Source organism: Diorhabda carinulata, chromosome 3, assembly GCF_026250575.1.
Source record: "Diorhabda carinulata isolate Delta chromosome 3, icDioCari1.1, whole genome shotgun sequence".
Classification (NCBI taxonomy): domain Eukaryota; kingdom Metazoa; phylum Arthropoda; class Insecta; order Coleoptera; family Chrysomelidae; genus Diorhabda; species Diorhabda carinulata.
The window spans coordinates 20353752-20371154 of NC_079462.1; the positions used below are offsets into that span (position 1 = coordinate 20353752).

Sequence of the window (17403 nt, forward strand, 5' to 3'; positions counted from 1 at the left end):
AGTTGACTACTCGACTTGTATCAAAAGATTTACAACTGCGGTTTCTCGGTACGGTGCTATTGTCGGTTTCTCAAAGAACAGGTCATATAGTCTTATACCATGACGAATACTCCATGAACTGTAATTAGTTCATAGTGAACTCAATTCATAACTTCCTTACAGGGTCACAAGAAACTTGAATCGAAAAGTGACGTAACAAAAAATCTGCTACTTAGATATTTTTGGATGTTATTTGAGTAAAACCATTAAATGTAAGTGTACTCACCTTAAAACCTTTATACCACTCTTTAATTGTACTTTCATCGTAACGGGTATGCGATTTTAGAAAATCCATATCTTCTTTGGAAAGTTTGTCTTTGCTACCAAAACACCCCATGGTTGAGACGCCTGAAACAAACAAGAACAAAAATGAAAAAAATCTTGGCTATAACTACAGTAAAAAAATCATGAGAACAACTGATAATATTGAAATAATAACAAATAGCAAAATATATCTATGTGAAAAGAAAGGAGTCGAAGTAAAACTTATCCTAAAATTATGATATACATATATATATGTATTTAGTAACAAGTGTATCAGGATTATGTCCTAAAAGTACGTAGGACAGTCCATGATTTCTTAACTTCATATATATAAATAGAGTTTCAATTTTTAGCTTCTATCCATTTTTTCTAATAAAGCTCGACCGACCACTTAATCAAATTATTTGGAAAAAATGTCTCAAATTGAGTTATAACATTTTTGACTAAGGTGACTAAGACTACCAACATAAATCAAAAACAGAATGACGCGGATCATTAAAAGGTGACCTATGTGAGAGGTCCTGTGATGGTAACTACTCCAAAAACATTAAATTAGTAGAAAAAACTGCTCTAAATGACCAGCACTTAAACACCGGCATTACCAAAACAAGTGTTCTAAGAGTCCTAATGAGCATGAGCAGCAATGTGACAAAAATTATTTCACGGCGGGTGCCTCGAATTCTGAGCGCACCGCAAAGGCAGCGCCGCCTATAATATTGTGAGCGATTTTTTGAGCTTTTTCGCGAGGACTAAGAAAAATAATATAATAAATTGTAACTGGTGATGGAACTATAGTCTTGTGCTATGATCGAACATCCAAAAGAGATTTCATGGAGTGCTAGAAGCAAAGGTTACGGAAAGCACCACAAAAGTGATCGCGATGGTATTCTTTAGATTGACCTTGAGGAATTACATACAACGGTGCACGTGGCATATTATTTGTGACTTACTAAAGCAGTTGCGTCAAAAAATTATCGAAAAAAGGCGCTGAAAAATCAGCCGAGGTATGCGCTTGCTTAGTGACAATGCTCCAGTCCACACTATTTCTTTTTCCAATGCTACTCTACACGAATGTGGCTTCACATAAATTGAGCACCCACCATATATCCCTGATAGGGTTCTGTCCAACTATTATTTGTTCGTAAAGCTGAAGGTCAAGGGGTAGTAGATTTGAGAGCGACGGTGAAATAGAATAGGCGGGATAATCTAAAGAGGCTAAGACACATTACATTTTTATAGTGGCATAGGAGCTTTAACCACACGTTGTGAAAATTGTGTGTAAATAATAAGGTAATAAAGGAAATAGTAATTTACGTAACAAGTCCCCAAAGTTATCTTTTACTGGACGAGTAGGCAAATTGCAGGGAGAGCCGCAGGAGAGTCCTGCAAGCCTGCGAGTCCAGTAAAAAAACACTTTCGGGACGTATTACGTACAATTTTTTTTAAAACGGGCAATGTTGTAATATAAACACAATCAAATGCATTATTTTGAATATCCATTTTATAAAAAATGTCACGTTTTCAACTAAACTTTAAAATATGTCAAGTTATTTTATTGTTTTAAATAATACAAAACTCGGTTACTATAGAAACCAATTGACCACTATCTTAGACTAACTATTTTATTAATATTCTCTTTGAAGATAGGCCAGAAAGTGAATAAAAATGAGTCCGGTAAAAGCTTTTATCGGACTATCACAATAATTTTCTGGCTCGGTCCGACAAAATGAGATTTTCTGACCTAAAAATAAACCGGAAAGTACTATTTTCTAATTTCAGTTTTTTCAGTCAAAAAATATATTAAAACAGGATCAGTTTTTCTTATTAATGACTTACCTTTCTATGTTAGGCTAAGAAATCATGGATCGCACTACTTATATTTAGTGCATCCATTATAAATAAGTGTATTAATTTTGGAAAAGATTTGAGTGCTTCAAAATTAAAATTCAGTCACCAACAAACAAGCATATACAGCTAATTTACACGTGTGGGCATCAAGAAGACGCAGTCACCAGAATAACCATACACATGAAACTCACAATCTTCGCTCTATTAGTTAAGATAATACAACTTGTAACAGTAGATTTTGAATTATAATTATGAGTTTTATTTGAAATAAATTTTTTAAAGAATATATTTTAAGTTAATAATCTGAAAGTCATTTATTTATTTTTCAAATAATTCAAATTTCATTAATAGCAAGATTGTAAACAAATGTTGGTGGTTGAAATCAAACAATACGAACAGCGTAATACCGATTCACAAAAATAAAGTGATGGAAAACTTTTTAATAATCTATGTTTTCATGATATAACAAGGACAAAACCAAACAAGAAGAAAGTGACGAAAACAAACTTGACCAGATCGTCAATTTGATATGAGATATGGTAGACAAGAAGCCGTGAATATCAGATGCTGGAATTAGGGAGAGTTAGTGCTAGACTCTCGCGAACGAAGAACCCCAGTCGCAGGAAAACTAGAACGGGTCGGACAAGATGGGACAACTTCGACCCAGTATTGTTCAAGAGACCCTCTCATACTGATAAGTAAGAAGATACACTAAGTCTATAAATTCACCGCACCGTTTAAAAGCCGTTCAATCAAATAAGAAGAACATTACAATACGTTATATATTTCTTGAGATATGTTTGTTCCATAATATAACATCATATATCTATGTATCTATCTGTATTTGCTACATTTTTTATAGCAATAGTCTATACTATTATTAATTTCATTACTGGTAAGCAATACGAACAACCTGATACCTTTTATCAAAAATAAGGTGATGGAAAACATTTTATAATTTATGTTTACATTTTAGCGATTTTATAGATTCGCTACCACTGACGTTTTAATTCAATGTTCTAAGTCTGGTACCGATTTCAATAAAAATATGGACAAATCTTTATGCGGTATGTTTCGTCACTTCATTGACATGAATTTTGCCAATAAATTCCACCACGATGCCGGAGACGTTCCTTGGCGTTTCGAAAAGGTATTCGTGTTTGGAATACGTAACATAGAATCGATCACTAGTACATAAATAATTCATAAATTTACACCAAATCTATATTGCATAACTCCATGGCGAACCTACCCTGCCTTCTAGTTCAAATGATGAACTTGTCAAATTTATCTTTTGAAAGAGATTTACGCCCAGTGTAACATTTTTATGGGGATAAAAGACAAAATTAAAATTTTGCTTTAAACTGAAGTTTTGAGGAATATAAAATGTTACTAGTTAAAAATAAATTTATTTTCTACTATTCACACACACAATTAAATTATTTGTAGTTTGATTAGAATTTACAAAATAGAACTATAAATTTTACTTGAATTATTTAGGTCTTTTTTATCATTTATAGCTTTTTCGTTCTTATGAATGTGAAGCATTTCTAAAAATTCTCATTTCCGTGTATTAGATTCCGTTCCAAAAATTTTTGAATCTTTATAATTTATATTTATTTGATTGATATGCAGTTTTATTCTTTTTATCGTATAGATGACCTTTTAGTCTATTTTCTAAATACTGAGATGTTTGCCCTATGTAGAAAGCGTCACAATTAGTACAAGGTTCACATTCATAAGAACGAAAAAGCTATAAATGATAAAAAAGATATAAATAATTTAAGTAAAATTCATAGCTCTATTTTGTAAATTCAAATAAATTTAATATATCTGAGATGTGGAAACCAAGGAAAAATTAATTTTTCTTATTAGAACAAAGTTCAAAGTTGATTTTATCTTTATTTTGATATTCATGATGAAGGTGATCTATAGATCAATATAAATAAGCATATTGTCATTGTCAATATCATATTTTGACAAAGACTTAAAGAAAAGTCGAAACGTCAAAATTTATGTTTGTTTTAAAAAAAATATATCGAATTTTTTGCCAGCTACATTGGGAATGTGGCAATTAAACACCAAAGTATTACTTATGTATGTATGTATAAATTCTTGTAAAAATTTTAGATTTATAGGTTCCAACATTGAATATTCAAAGTGACGTTGATAGAAATATTCAATATTTCTATCGCGAAAAGTCTCTATATCTATCTATCTAAAGAGTCAATAGACTTTAGATTTTTCTAGATTGTCTTGAAATTGTTGTTGATTTTATCGAATAGTTGTCAGAGATTGATTAAATTGTTCCATAGAACTTAAATTTTTCCCTAATACTGATATACTTATTTCATTCTTATTCTTATATCCTTAAATTGTTCTGAATCAGTTAGATAAAAAATGATATTAACTTGATCCTACCGACTGCGCCACGGAAAGATTTTTATAAATCAATTGCATCTTTGAAAAATATATTTTCAGCTACAATATGTTTATAAAGCAACATACGGAAATTCGAAAAACTACGTGAAGTGTACAATAGTAGTCATGGTTTCAAATTGAGAACAATAGACAATTTCACACAAGATCTGACAATACGTAAATCTTTAACGCACTAAGACGTTGGACTTTTCTTATATAATTTCTCACTCACAAGTTTATTGCTTCTTCGCTGAGCAGCTTAGGATTTTCATTATGAAATGAAAACAAAAGTAGAATATATATTCACAGTTTATTTCAGTAAAAAATATTTTACATTCTAAACACATAACCTAGCTCTACGCTGACTTAGCAAAAAATCTACGAGGTACTAATGTCATTCTAACTTGTCACACATAATTTCAATTTGGCAGAGGGTAGTGGCAATATTGGGGGTAGAATTTCAAACAATTGCAAGTGCGCATTATTATTCTAGGTTTAAATTTTTAACTTTATACCCAGAAAACCCTTACAAACTCTCAGGACAGGAAAAAGATCCATTTTTGTCTATTTTCCAAAAACTCTAATAGATACTACTTTTTGATGTTTTTCACTGAATTCTTTTTTGTCTCTTTTTACTTTATTAGGTTTTGGAGGAGGATTCCGGTGTCTCACTACAATCTTTCCACTATTTCCAATCTCCTGCTAATATTTTGTTCTTCCATTATATCATATATCTTTCATTTATCGAATTTCTTCTGTATCTTATAATCATTTCTGTTTTTCTTGTAAATTTTAGTTTTTTGTTCCCTCGCTTCTAACGAACACGTTAAAAACACAGTGGACAAAGTTAGACTACGGTTTAATCGGTACAGAAAGTGAAATGAAGACAAACACGAAACTCACACGATTTATTAGGAGTATAGTACCGATCATCACATTTGCCTTGGTAACATGGGGACACACGCGAAATCAATATGAAAAAATTACAGGCCAGACAGAACATAACGGTAAAATAAGTATTAAATTAACATTGGGCCACAAACAGTGGAAAAATATACGTCAAAACAAAAACTGTTAGATATAATGGACGCCAAGACAAGAATGTTTACGAGGAGCGGAAACACATACAAACTAAGAATTAAGTACACCAGAGAAAACTACAGGAAAAACGGCAAAAAATTGGATCTATAGGTTAATACAAACATTTTTAAAAATACAATACACATAACATCCCTCACCAAAAATAAGAGAAACAAAATAAAAAACTCCAAAAATAAAAGACAACAAAAAATATTGAAAGCCAAAAGTGGTCTCAGGACTCGGGTTAAATAAAAAGGACACCCCCCGACACAGTAACTACATAAGTTCATAATCAAGTGAAGCGTTATACATCGAGGACAGCTTTAGAGAAGGCGAGGGGCCTCTAAGATCTTTTCTTGTATAAGTTTTAAAAAGGATTTAAACGAGGCTGCGATACACATACATATTAGGATGATCGCTGAACCGTGACGACAAAGTTGTATAGCCACCGGACCTTCACGAGAAGAAAAGACCTCTCGGAATCTCCTACAAAACTAGGGGAAGAAGAAAGGAATTACGCATGAAAAACGTGACACGAAATACTAACCTAACCTAACCGTCCGTGGTCTTTGTCCGGGGATAGATGCCCGCACAAGTGTGTATCCGTAATAAAATTTTGTGTGGAACTTTTTTTTTATTTATAAAAGGAGCTTCGTTGTAACGTCTCATATCTATGAATTATGTACAATGTAGAAAATATTCATTAAATTCTTTGTAACATAATTTAATCTGGAATTTCTGGAACTGTTGGCGATATTCATACTAAATACACCGTTTACACCATCACTACACCACCACTCACAATTACACTGTCTGCTGTGGTGATTGTGACGGAAAGTATATTGGGCAGTCTAAGAGATCCGTTATTGTCCGGTTTAAAGAGCACATAGCTCATTTGAAAAATGGACGGACCGGAAAATCAGGTATTGCCGATCACGTTGCCAGTCACAATTATGTCATAAATATTGTATCCAATAATAAATTGTTGGATGCGTTTGAAAGCATTGAAATTGCTAGATGTAAAAGTAGCTTAAATAGGGACAAAGGGCCAATTCCTTACAGCCCACGCTATAGTTTAGTAGTCAAAGAATGAATAAAAAGATTCCCGCTGGAATCAATTTTCGGGGGAGAAAGTTTATTGGTGGAAAAATTGAGTATAAAACAGTGCATTCAGTATGCAACATAATTGAAAAAAAAAAGATTCGTTACATACAAGTATTTATATTTCGAAATCCTTATCACTAAGTAAATGAGTGTGTATACCCGATTCGCTTTTATAAACGCTTGTGAACTTAATTAGAAAAACATTAATTTTTTATTCATCGTAAACACTTCTCTAATCGGAAAACTTCCAGGAAAAAACAAAAAAGTTTTAGTATAATAAAATTTTACATCAGTTCTTCAAAGTCTTGGATGATTGGCAATTTTCATGAAAATTCAAACAAGAAGGCGAACAATTTAACTTTGTTAAATTGTTTTTGTAGAAAATGGAGAATTTACGAAAAACTGAGTGCTCCATATTTGAAGTAATGGAGAAATTTACTCGAATTTATTATAGATTTTAATAAAACTGCAAGTTTTATTCACAAGAATAGTTATGCTCATAACAAACAAAAAATTAGAGTAGATATTGGATTCGTGGTTATAATATTGATCAAAAAGCCTTACGATTGCCATACACGTTTGGGTTCACTGGAGAAGTCTATCTGAGTTGGAACGCCTGTGCAAGTAGACCAGAACGAATGGATCTGTGCAGTTTTTTGTACCTTTGTGGGTGACCAGTGTAAGATAAAAAACCAATTTATTAGCACGAAACATGTGAATACACCGGAGCGTTCTAATACACATAAGAAACGTTCGTTTGACCTGTGCAAGAAAACCTTACAGGTAAACTACCTTAGAGAGTATCAGTAGTCCGTTTTCAGCTGTTGCGTTATAAAATATCAATTCGATTGAGCATAATTACAAATCGACTTAGTAGTATCATTAAATCGCCATTTTTAAACGAAACAAACAGTTTACATCGGATAATAGGTTCTGAAACTATGTTTTTGGCTAGATGATTGTCGGGACACTGCATTGCAAATCCTTCAAACAAATCTCGATATGTTACAAGAATAGTTAGACATATGACAAATTCAAGTCTATATTTGAATCCAATTGAATAGTAGACTTTATTGGAAGAAAAAATCCTCCAATACAAGAAAACAGATTGAGATTAAACTTAGTCGACTATATCGGATACTTGAAGAAAAATTACAACCATACATTGAGAATAAACTATTGGTGTATTAGAAATTAGCTAAACCTATTCCTACCTATCTCTCGGTTAGAAAAGAAATTAAAGAGACCAGTAAAAAGTACAATAAAAAGAAGAAAGTCGATAAATTATACTTTGTTGCAGAAACAACATTAATAATATGGCATTCATTTCCATAACATTATAAGAAAACGCGACTTATTTCATGAGAAACTGTGAAAAATTTTACAGACATTTAGTGGTACCATTCTTTCAACTCACAATGTATCTATTTATGGTTTTGATTTCATGCAAATCTTCACAAAAAGTCGTTGTAGGTAGATGAAAATTTCATTAAACGGGACATTTCTTGTATAGTTTTTCCACTGTCAATTGCAGAAGAATTTTTTTATACTCAAAATTGTCTAATTAAAAATATACTCGAAAGCCAGATTTGTAAAGATACATTTTTTTAAATAAAAAATTTGCAATATGCAGTGGATATTGTTGTAACCGCGCTAACCTTGCCAGAATTTGATTTTTCTACTTTAAATATAATATTAAATGACATATAGAAAAAGTTTCAGCCTTGTGAAAGTACCTTAGTCGAAGTGGCGACCAGCTCTCCAACTATTTAACTCGCTCTGTTTAGTCACTGAATGAAAATGACGTACATTGACCGAAAACGTTTTAGATCAATAGTAAAAGAATGTCTAGTTGTATTATGCGAGGAAATTAGTAACGTAATAGAACGTGAACAAAAGAAAAAGAAGCGTATATGGATAAGAAACTGGTTAGCTCGTAGAAATACTCATGGGTTTTCTTGTATGCTGTTAAAGGAACATGGCTAATGAAGACCTCGAGGAATATAAAAACTGCATGAGAATGTCCAAACAATAATTTGACATACTACTACATAAAGTTGATCCTTCAATAATGAAGTCTGACACCCTTATGAGGGAGGCTATTCCCTCTATTCCCGTTATTTCTTCAATTTGTTGAAGAGCTGCTTCGCGAACATTTCTGTTATTACAAACACCCTTTTTTTGTTCCATAGAATTCTTTAAGCGGTACTCCAGAACAAATTTTCACGCTGGTATCTGCGTTCCGGCGAGGTACAGCCAATTTTCTCGTATTTAAATAAAATAACACCATAAACCACTAAACCACTTTTACTATACTAAAAAGACCTGTCTAGACGTGTTTAGTGGGAATTGTAGTACACAAATCACGTAGTGGGGGTGAGTACTTTAGTTACTAAAAAAAACTAAAAAATCGACTGTTTGGTGGTACTTATTTTTCTTCATTTCTTCATTTCAACTGCAAGTGTTTCTGATAATTCACCACATATGTCCAATATACAATGCCGTATTGCTGCACGTATTTTTTTGTCATGTTTAATTCCACAGCATTAAATGATAACTAAACCGGAATACTTATCAAAATGTAGACACTCGATAAAAGAAGGATTTAAATTTTAGTTATTGGATTTAGCTACTTCATACGTGTAAACTCGGCATACCAAATCTCTTGCTAGTGATGTGCGCGCATTTTACTCGGCCAAGTACATTGGCATGTCTGTATGAGCCTTTAGGTTTGAACAAGTAATTGAAAAATTTATAAGCGGTTTTGAAATTCTTAACATTGCCATACCGCAATGAGAATAATATACTGTTTTTATAAATTTCTACCATAATTTAAGGTTGTAGAATGCAGTATTCGATCAAATTTCAAATTCAGCAATGTTGTTAATTACCTTTTTAGCAATTAAATGTGAGTAACAAGTAATAAATTATGAATCGACAAGAATGCAGAAGCCATTAAAGAGACGCACTGGTACTTTGTTTGGATTTATTATTTAACGGTCGGGACTAATCAGGTTGCTGTTTATTGAGTATGTATACTTTATCTATTCTTACTTGAAGGTCTGTAAGGAGTATCAAAGAATTCAGACCGCAAAACTGATAAAACGATGCAAGTTTTAAAGCAGCTTTAAAAATATCAGTTCGAGCGACAAATAGTGTGAATTTCAATAGTTTGCGTATGCTTAGTAGCCCCGATAAGTGATGCCCAAGAATACGCCATCTTAAAAGCGTAGATAAAATAAACCGAGTCAAAAATCGAACTTCGACTTTACTTGTATTCGCATGTATAAAAACACCTCACATAATTAATGCACACCCCCTAACAAACTATAATTCTCCATTGATATCAATATACTTTTGCTTGCGTTTGAATCAATTATCGAAGCATTTTTTTCTATTTCGATTGATGTACTTCCAAAACGTATGATTTGAACGCATCAACCGCTTATTCAGGTATAGAAACACGTTGACCTCGCAATTTATATTTGATTTGCGGAATGAGAAGGGATCATTGGATGCCAATCTATTAAAAAAAATCACTTTAAATATCAATTAGCTCTACTTTTTCCTTTTATGAAGAGTTGTACTTTCTCTTTTTAAAAACCAACAGTAATCCCCAATCATGGCCGAATTCCATCGCCCTTGATACCGAATTTCCATTGTTCTAATATCTTGATGAAACTCTTCGCCCTGCTCATCACTGACAGTCGAAATTCTCGGGAGAAATGTCAGATGGGAATGGAGGAAATGAATTTTCAATGACATTCGAGCACCAAGGGATTTGTAGGCGTCTAGAATTCATCAACTAACTGTTGGTTGTTTGGATCCATATTGTTGCCCAAAAATCCTCTCACTACACTAACAAATGCTCTAAGTTCCTATCTGGTGAGCTTTTTTGCAAAATTGTCATCGTCCAGCAATTTTCTTAGTTGTGGCCCAATAAAAATACTTTTCTTTAATTTGGCATCACTCAACTGGGGAAAATCTTTCCTAAGGTATTTGAATCCATAACCCTTTTTATCCATAGTCTTTATAAAGTTTTTCATCAATCAAAGTTTAATGTGAAGGGGGGAGCATGAGGACATTTATACAAGGGGTATAAACTTAACATTTTGAGATCCTGGTTGAAACTCATTTCTTGCTTGCCAATTTTTTTACATAGTTTTGATTTAATGCCCGACTATCCCATACACAAAGAAAACATCAATGTTTCGTAAAGTCCCATTAAAATTCCCATCACATTCAGGTCCCCACATATTTTCATAAGTTTCTTTCATCCTCACAGAATGAGCAATTGGTATAGAGGGTATTAAATTTCTATTGTGTAATAACACTGCTATTAAACTGTATTTAGACGAGTCAATAAACAGACGCCACTCACTGAGATTATGCTCAATATCAATTTCCTTTATTAGACCATCAAAATTCGTACACGCACACAACGAATTTTCCATACTGTAGAATTTTTGTCTCTTCGGCTAACAAGTTCCATTCCTTAAGACGGAAAGCAAGACTGTTGCTTTGATAACCCCAAATCACGTGGTAAATCATTTAACTCACTCTGAACAATCAAATGTGGCTCGCCGGAACTGGTACTTGGAGTAAAAATAGGATCGGTGCATTGTTCTTCGGAGCTCCCTGATGATACGTTGTCTCCAGTATCGTCTAAAACAATATTTTGCGGATCTAAAGGCGTAATTGGTACTGGTAAATCTTCGTTATAGGAAAAGGTCGTATAGCAAACGGCAAATGTGGATACTCGGTCTTGTGCTTTCTTTTCTTAGAATAACATTCAGTCTTTGTTAGACAACACTAGCAGTCGTCAAAATGGTTAGTAGGTTCCCACCATACCATTTGAATTGCAATAGGTGTGCTTTTTTCTTCCCATTCATCCATAGCACCAATGACACGCTACAACAATCACAGCACGCGTGGGGGCCCACTTCCTGTCTTGTTTCCAATTAAAGTACCAAAATATTTGAAATAGGCTTTTTCCACATTTTCGGAAAATAGGCTGGCTTGCGATTTCTCCATAAATTCTTCACAAATATAATAAAATTTGTCAGGAGAGAAGTTTTGCAACTGCGGCACGTTTTACTCGACATTTTCGTCTTTATAATCACTTTTTGCACTATGAACAGGGAACCACTTACTATGAAACTCAACAGAATACTAATTTTTATTCTGAATAATACAGTTCAGGTATTTTTTCGGCCATAAAAATTACCGATATTAACCGCCCCTTTATAAAATTACCTACCTGTTAATGTAAACAGGGATAATTAAGCTATTGAAAAGTGGTACGTGTTAGGTCTTAATAAATATTTTTTCCTATTATTGGACGGGTATTTCCATTTTAAAAATAAATGTCTCGCCTATGTTACGAAAATCTTGTCGTCCAGTGTAATTAATGAATATATCTCTATTAGACTGTAACCTTTAATTCACGTTAAAGATATAATATCAACTATTCCTTATAAATCGACCCGGTTGGGGTTGATTAAAGTTTACGTAATAAGCGATTAACTTGCTTTAATAGCAACTGAGAACCCTTTTAAATTAATCTTATCGTTAACAGCAGATAATTCTCCCATTCTTATTGAGTCCATAAACGTATTGCTAAGATACTAAAAAACTAGGTTTAGTTTCAATTAGTTGATTGAATTTTTCATTAGATATCTAAGCATAGTCGATTTTATAAGGGCTGTTCTTTATAGTTATACCAGTTTAAATTATAAAACCAAAGAGATTTATTTTTAATAGCAATTGAACGGGCAACTCTGTCTAAAATTGGTCGGGATTACTATTTATTTTCCACAATTTATGAAATTACTTACCTAATTACCCACTTTCTCATGATATTAACCAATTATCTTCTCTTTTAGCGTTTTTATCATCCTCTCCGTGGCCAGTATTAATAGAAGAGGACTAAGACTGTCTCCTTGTTTTACCTCCATCTCCATAGTACTCTCTATCGATCTATTTTAATATTCCCTCAAACGTTTTCATAAATTCCTTTTGTTATATCTATTATCTATTATTTTCCTCATTGTATCCCATACCATTTTTATATCTATTGAATAGAATATAACTTAAAAATCCTTAAATATTATATATAATTATTTCCCTGTTCTATTTTTCTTTCTATTGAGCTCCTTAATATATATAACGGATATTCTAGACGGTATTATTTCTGCTTATTTTTAACGAGGCATATTTATATTTTCTTGAAATATTACATAGCTGTTACGTTAACAATGCAGAAAATATTTTGTACAAGTGTATAATTTGTTTGTTGTTCTTAAAAGATTTATAACTAAGCTAATAAAAGAAGTTGGTAGTGAAATATCAATTGTGGCATATTCCAAAAATAAATCGAAATATAAACTAAGAGTATTAAACTGTGGATTATTTTTACTTAATTCAATGATATCTTTGAAAAGTCTACCGAATGAAATGTGGTTTCAAAGTAATTCGGTTTGCATCAGAGTTTTCTGGCAATGATGTATACATTAACCAGAAAAATAACAATAAGATTAATTAACCAGAATAATATATTATGTTTTTAAACGATAAGCTTCCTAACATTCCAATATCTAACAGGTTCATAGCCTACGCTTTCTAACTCCTTCTACTGTTAGTATAGCACTGGATGTGATTCCTTACAGCAACTCAGCAGTTTGGGAAAGAACAACAGAAAAGGCTCATCAGATACACTTAAAAAGACTGAGAATAATATCGTTGTCTGCAAGATTATTCTTTCGTTTGTCCAGATTGAGAAAACTAAAACGGGTTAAAAAAACGAGCACCATATGTTCCTGTATTCACCTTTAGATTTTCAGTTTTACTTTATAGGGATTGTACATCTGATTTTTTTCCTAAGTTAACAGAATCTGTGTTAACAGAATATACTTAATTTTATTAAAAATATTCGATTTTATAAGAACGAGTAAAACTTATTTTAAATGAAAATCTCTAGTGAGTCCCTAATAAATAGTGTTATCATACATAGTTTCAATTAATTTTAATTTTCTGTATTTATGATTGTTCTAGTCGACATATCACGTTAGTAGAAGTGTTAGCAATAAACCAGCTAAATATGGAAAAAAATGGAGATGCGCAGACTTTTCATGTCCATTATATGAAGGCATATGCCGGAAAACCACCTCAACCTACCAAACGATGCAACGAGTGGGCTTATACGTCCTATAGACAAATGAATATATTTTGATCCCAAGTATTTCGAAAAAAACACGAACATGTTCTTATACTTTCAACATTTCATAATGATGCACATTCGGCATATGATGTTACTAAATGTGTTGAGGATGTAGCTGATAAGATGAAAGAGTATTACGATACCGTAATCGTTGTCCTTATACTCTTATTTGTAGCCTTTTAAATATTACGATTATAAATTCCAAAATTATAACATCTTTGGCCAAAGCTCTAATCAGACCTCACATGACCACTTCAGCTTCTATCACTTGTTTATCCCTGCCACTTCCAACAAAAACTGCTTCATTTCTAAGACGAACTTTAACATAAAGCCGACTAAATCAAAAACCAGAAGCCCAGAAAAAAAATGTTTTCTAAGATCTTAAGTTTTCCGTATCAAGCCACAAGTAGGCACCCCCCGACACGGAAAATCCGCACTTGCAAGTGCCGAATTAAGGACGACAAAGGGCCACTCGCATTAGACCTTTTCTTGCCGAAGACGGTTGGAAAGGGTTTACCCAAAGCAGCGAAAACAGACACACACAATACGATGACCATACAACCACGATGGTAAAGTGTATAGCCAACAGGCTAACTCTTAATAAAATGAAAAAAATCTCCTAAGTCTCCTATAGAACTTAGGGGAGAGGAAAGAGTCTATTTAGGACAGGGGGTGGTGGAATGTCCTTCTTCGCACGAGAAACCCCGCTATGTAAACAAATTCCCCCATGGTAAGGAGCATACTGCATCAACTTTTCGACTTTGCATGTTTGATATACAAGGACTTAAATGACTACAACGAAAAAGGAATATTCATTTACAAAGTTAATTTTTTTATATTACTCAAGTTTAAATTCTGTAGAAAACTTTCAAGTTTATGTTTGTCATTTTGTTATCTCAATAAACTATTTCAAAAATAACTTATCACATATTGTTTGTATACTAGAGTTGGCCATTAGAAAAAATCCATATACACGACCGGGCGGATAATATGACACGAACTATGTCGTCACCCAACATAAGTTTCCATAAGACTGACGGCACGCATCCCACAGTCGATTTCTTTGTACCAGCCTTTTCAGAAACTCCATCAAGGTCGCCGATGTTCTCAAGAGCAATAATATAAAAGGAAGTTTTAAACTCGCTTTCAGTTCAGTAATATATATTTTTATTGTAATGGTCTTCATATTTTCTATTAATTCTAACAATAAATATTTTTAAAAAGCTACTTGGAGCTATCAAATTTGTTATTCACGCGACTGTTGGAGGGTTGAAAGGCTTTATTATTGAGATTTTAAGAAGCCATTAAGAATTTTTAATTATAGATTTTGAAAAATATAACACTTAAAACATTTAACTAAACCAGTGGTCGGTAAAGTGCTCCTGAGCAGCATGTGGATCTTTGGCTACTCAAGTGTGGCTCTGGCACAAATATCTACCTAAGGTGCAATAATATTTTCATTCTAAAAAACTTGCTGAGAACAAAATTAAATATTATTTTGAAAAATTGAAATTCCTCTATAAATCGAGAATATACGTATTTTTTCTTCAAGTTAAAAGGTAGGTAGGGAAAGGAAACTTAATTTTTTCTATGCTAGAACAAGTAATAACATTCGAGAAGAAATTATCCATTTCGCTCAGGATTTTGAAATGAACTATTGTTTATGTGAAGAATCCTCAAAATCCTCAACAATCCTCAAAATAATTTCTCTATTGTTAAACACCATTTTGAAACCATAATTTTGAATATTGAAGCATTGTCCAGCGGGTTTCAGTAATTTGAAAACGTCAAAGCAACTTTAGTATTTCTCATAAATTCTCTAATTGTTATAACAACCGAAATTTTCTTATCTCGAATATCTCGAAATTGACAAGTAGATTTTAAAATAAAGAGATATGGCACTTTAAATACGAATGTCTTGGTGTTGAAGTAGAAATATTGGTGAAGGAAAAAAAATGTGATCTTAGTTCACAACACAAGTGGTTTGCTTTGAATGACCTGGAAAACAAAGACATGATCATTTTCAACGCTTGGTATAGTATTCCTGACTCTCAAGCCGGCTTTAGACTTATCGCGAAATAACACGAAAAGACCGCGAAACGCGATAAGTGTAAAGAGATGCATTTCGTCTTTCGAAAGCGATTTGTTTGTGTTTCGCATTTCGATTCCCTTTTCGCGAAACAATACGAAAATAGTGTGAAACACGAAAACGCATTAAGTCTAAAGCCAGCTTCATGATTAGCTAAAAAAGCTCGCGTTTGCTGTTCTTTGCTCTTTGGTTTCACATATATATGCGAACAATCTTTTTCAATCATATCATCAAACATTACCAAGAGTATACCGAGAAATGGTCTTATTGATGAGAACTTGCAATCATGCCATTAAAAACAACAGCAGACAGACCTATTTTACTCAAACTTTAATTTTTTTGTTTTCTAGTTTTTTAAAATTCTTGTCTTGTTCATATTTTGGCTCATTGGCTAATAAGTTTGCCGACCTCTGAACTAAACCAAACTTTGGGATTTTCCATGTACGCAAGTTTTATTAACCAGTTTATTACATACTTATATAAATATATAAAAAAGGCGAGTGAAAAAGTAAATATAATTCTACGATAATAATTTTAAATTATAATTTGAACTATTTTAAAAACAATTACCAATCATCGTTATCATTTAAACAATACTCACCGATTTGACGCGAAAACTGAAGAAAATCGTGAGCATTGCTAGATTAAAAAAGAAATATATACATTAAAAGATATCTATAGTATTTATGACAGGAAATTATTTCAAATCGCCATCTTGGACGTACTATTATTAATTAGTTCCCAGCTAAGAACTCATGGCCAAGGTAAAAATATCTGGAGTAGTATTATTATAACATCAAGTGGTGTAACTACAATATGTACAAAACGTACAAGGATTCATTGTTATGAAAGTCAAAACAATTAGAGTAAGGTACAATGAAGTATAATATTGGAAATAATCAATATATAGTCCACTCTCGTTAACTCGAAACTCGAGGGACCCTTATAATGTTACGTTTTATCGGGTGTTGGAAATATCAACTGGTTCGAAATTTTTGAGAAAAAAGAAATAAAACTATTGAGTGCCAATAATCAAGTACATATTATTTATTTAATGCCATTCTTAACTATAGAAAAGTTGAGAGGTACATATTCATAATGGGAATTAATTCATATTTCGGAAAAAACCTGTTATATTAATTTGCCTCAAAGCACGAGAAAAAGTGCCTGGAATGCTTTTTCATCACTTTCGTTATGTAAACAGAAGCTTTGTCTAATGAGGCTCTTGCTGCGTTAACTGACACTTCTGCCAAAAGTTGATCGTTGATTTTTTCATTTGTATTACATCACTCAATAAGTACTGTGACTAAGAAAAACACATTTTTTTGCTAAAAATCGA

General features: G+C 32.6%; 2 protein-coding genes across 4 annotated transcripts in view; both read right to left on the reverse strand.

Moving 5' to 3' along the window:
* Window positions 1-17403, reverse strand: part of LOC130891699 (neurocalcin homolog) — a 240146-nt gene that overhangs the window by 161630 nt on the left and 61113 nt on the right. The window lies entirely within an intron of this gene.
* LOC130891700 (neuronal calcium sensor 2) overlaps window positions 1-17403 on the reverse strand; it is a 163650-nt gene that overhangs the window by 85187 nt on the left and 61060 nt on the right. For all 3 annotated transcript variants that reach the window (XM_057796589.1, XM_057796591.1, XM_057796590.1), the window contains one exon: window positions 266-387. In XM_057796589.1, coding sequence (XP_057652572.1) covers window positions 266-376 — 111 coding nt within the window. In that variant the 5' untranslated portion in view covers window positions 377-387. The remainder of the gene's footprint in view (window positions 1-265; window positions 388-17403) is intronic.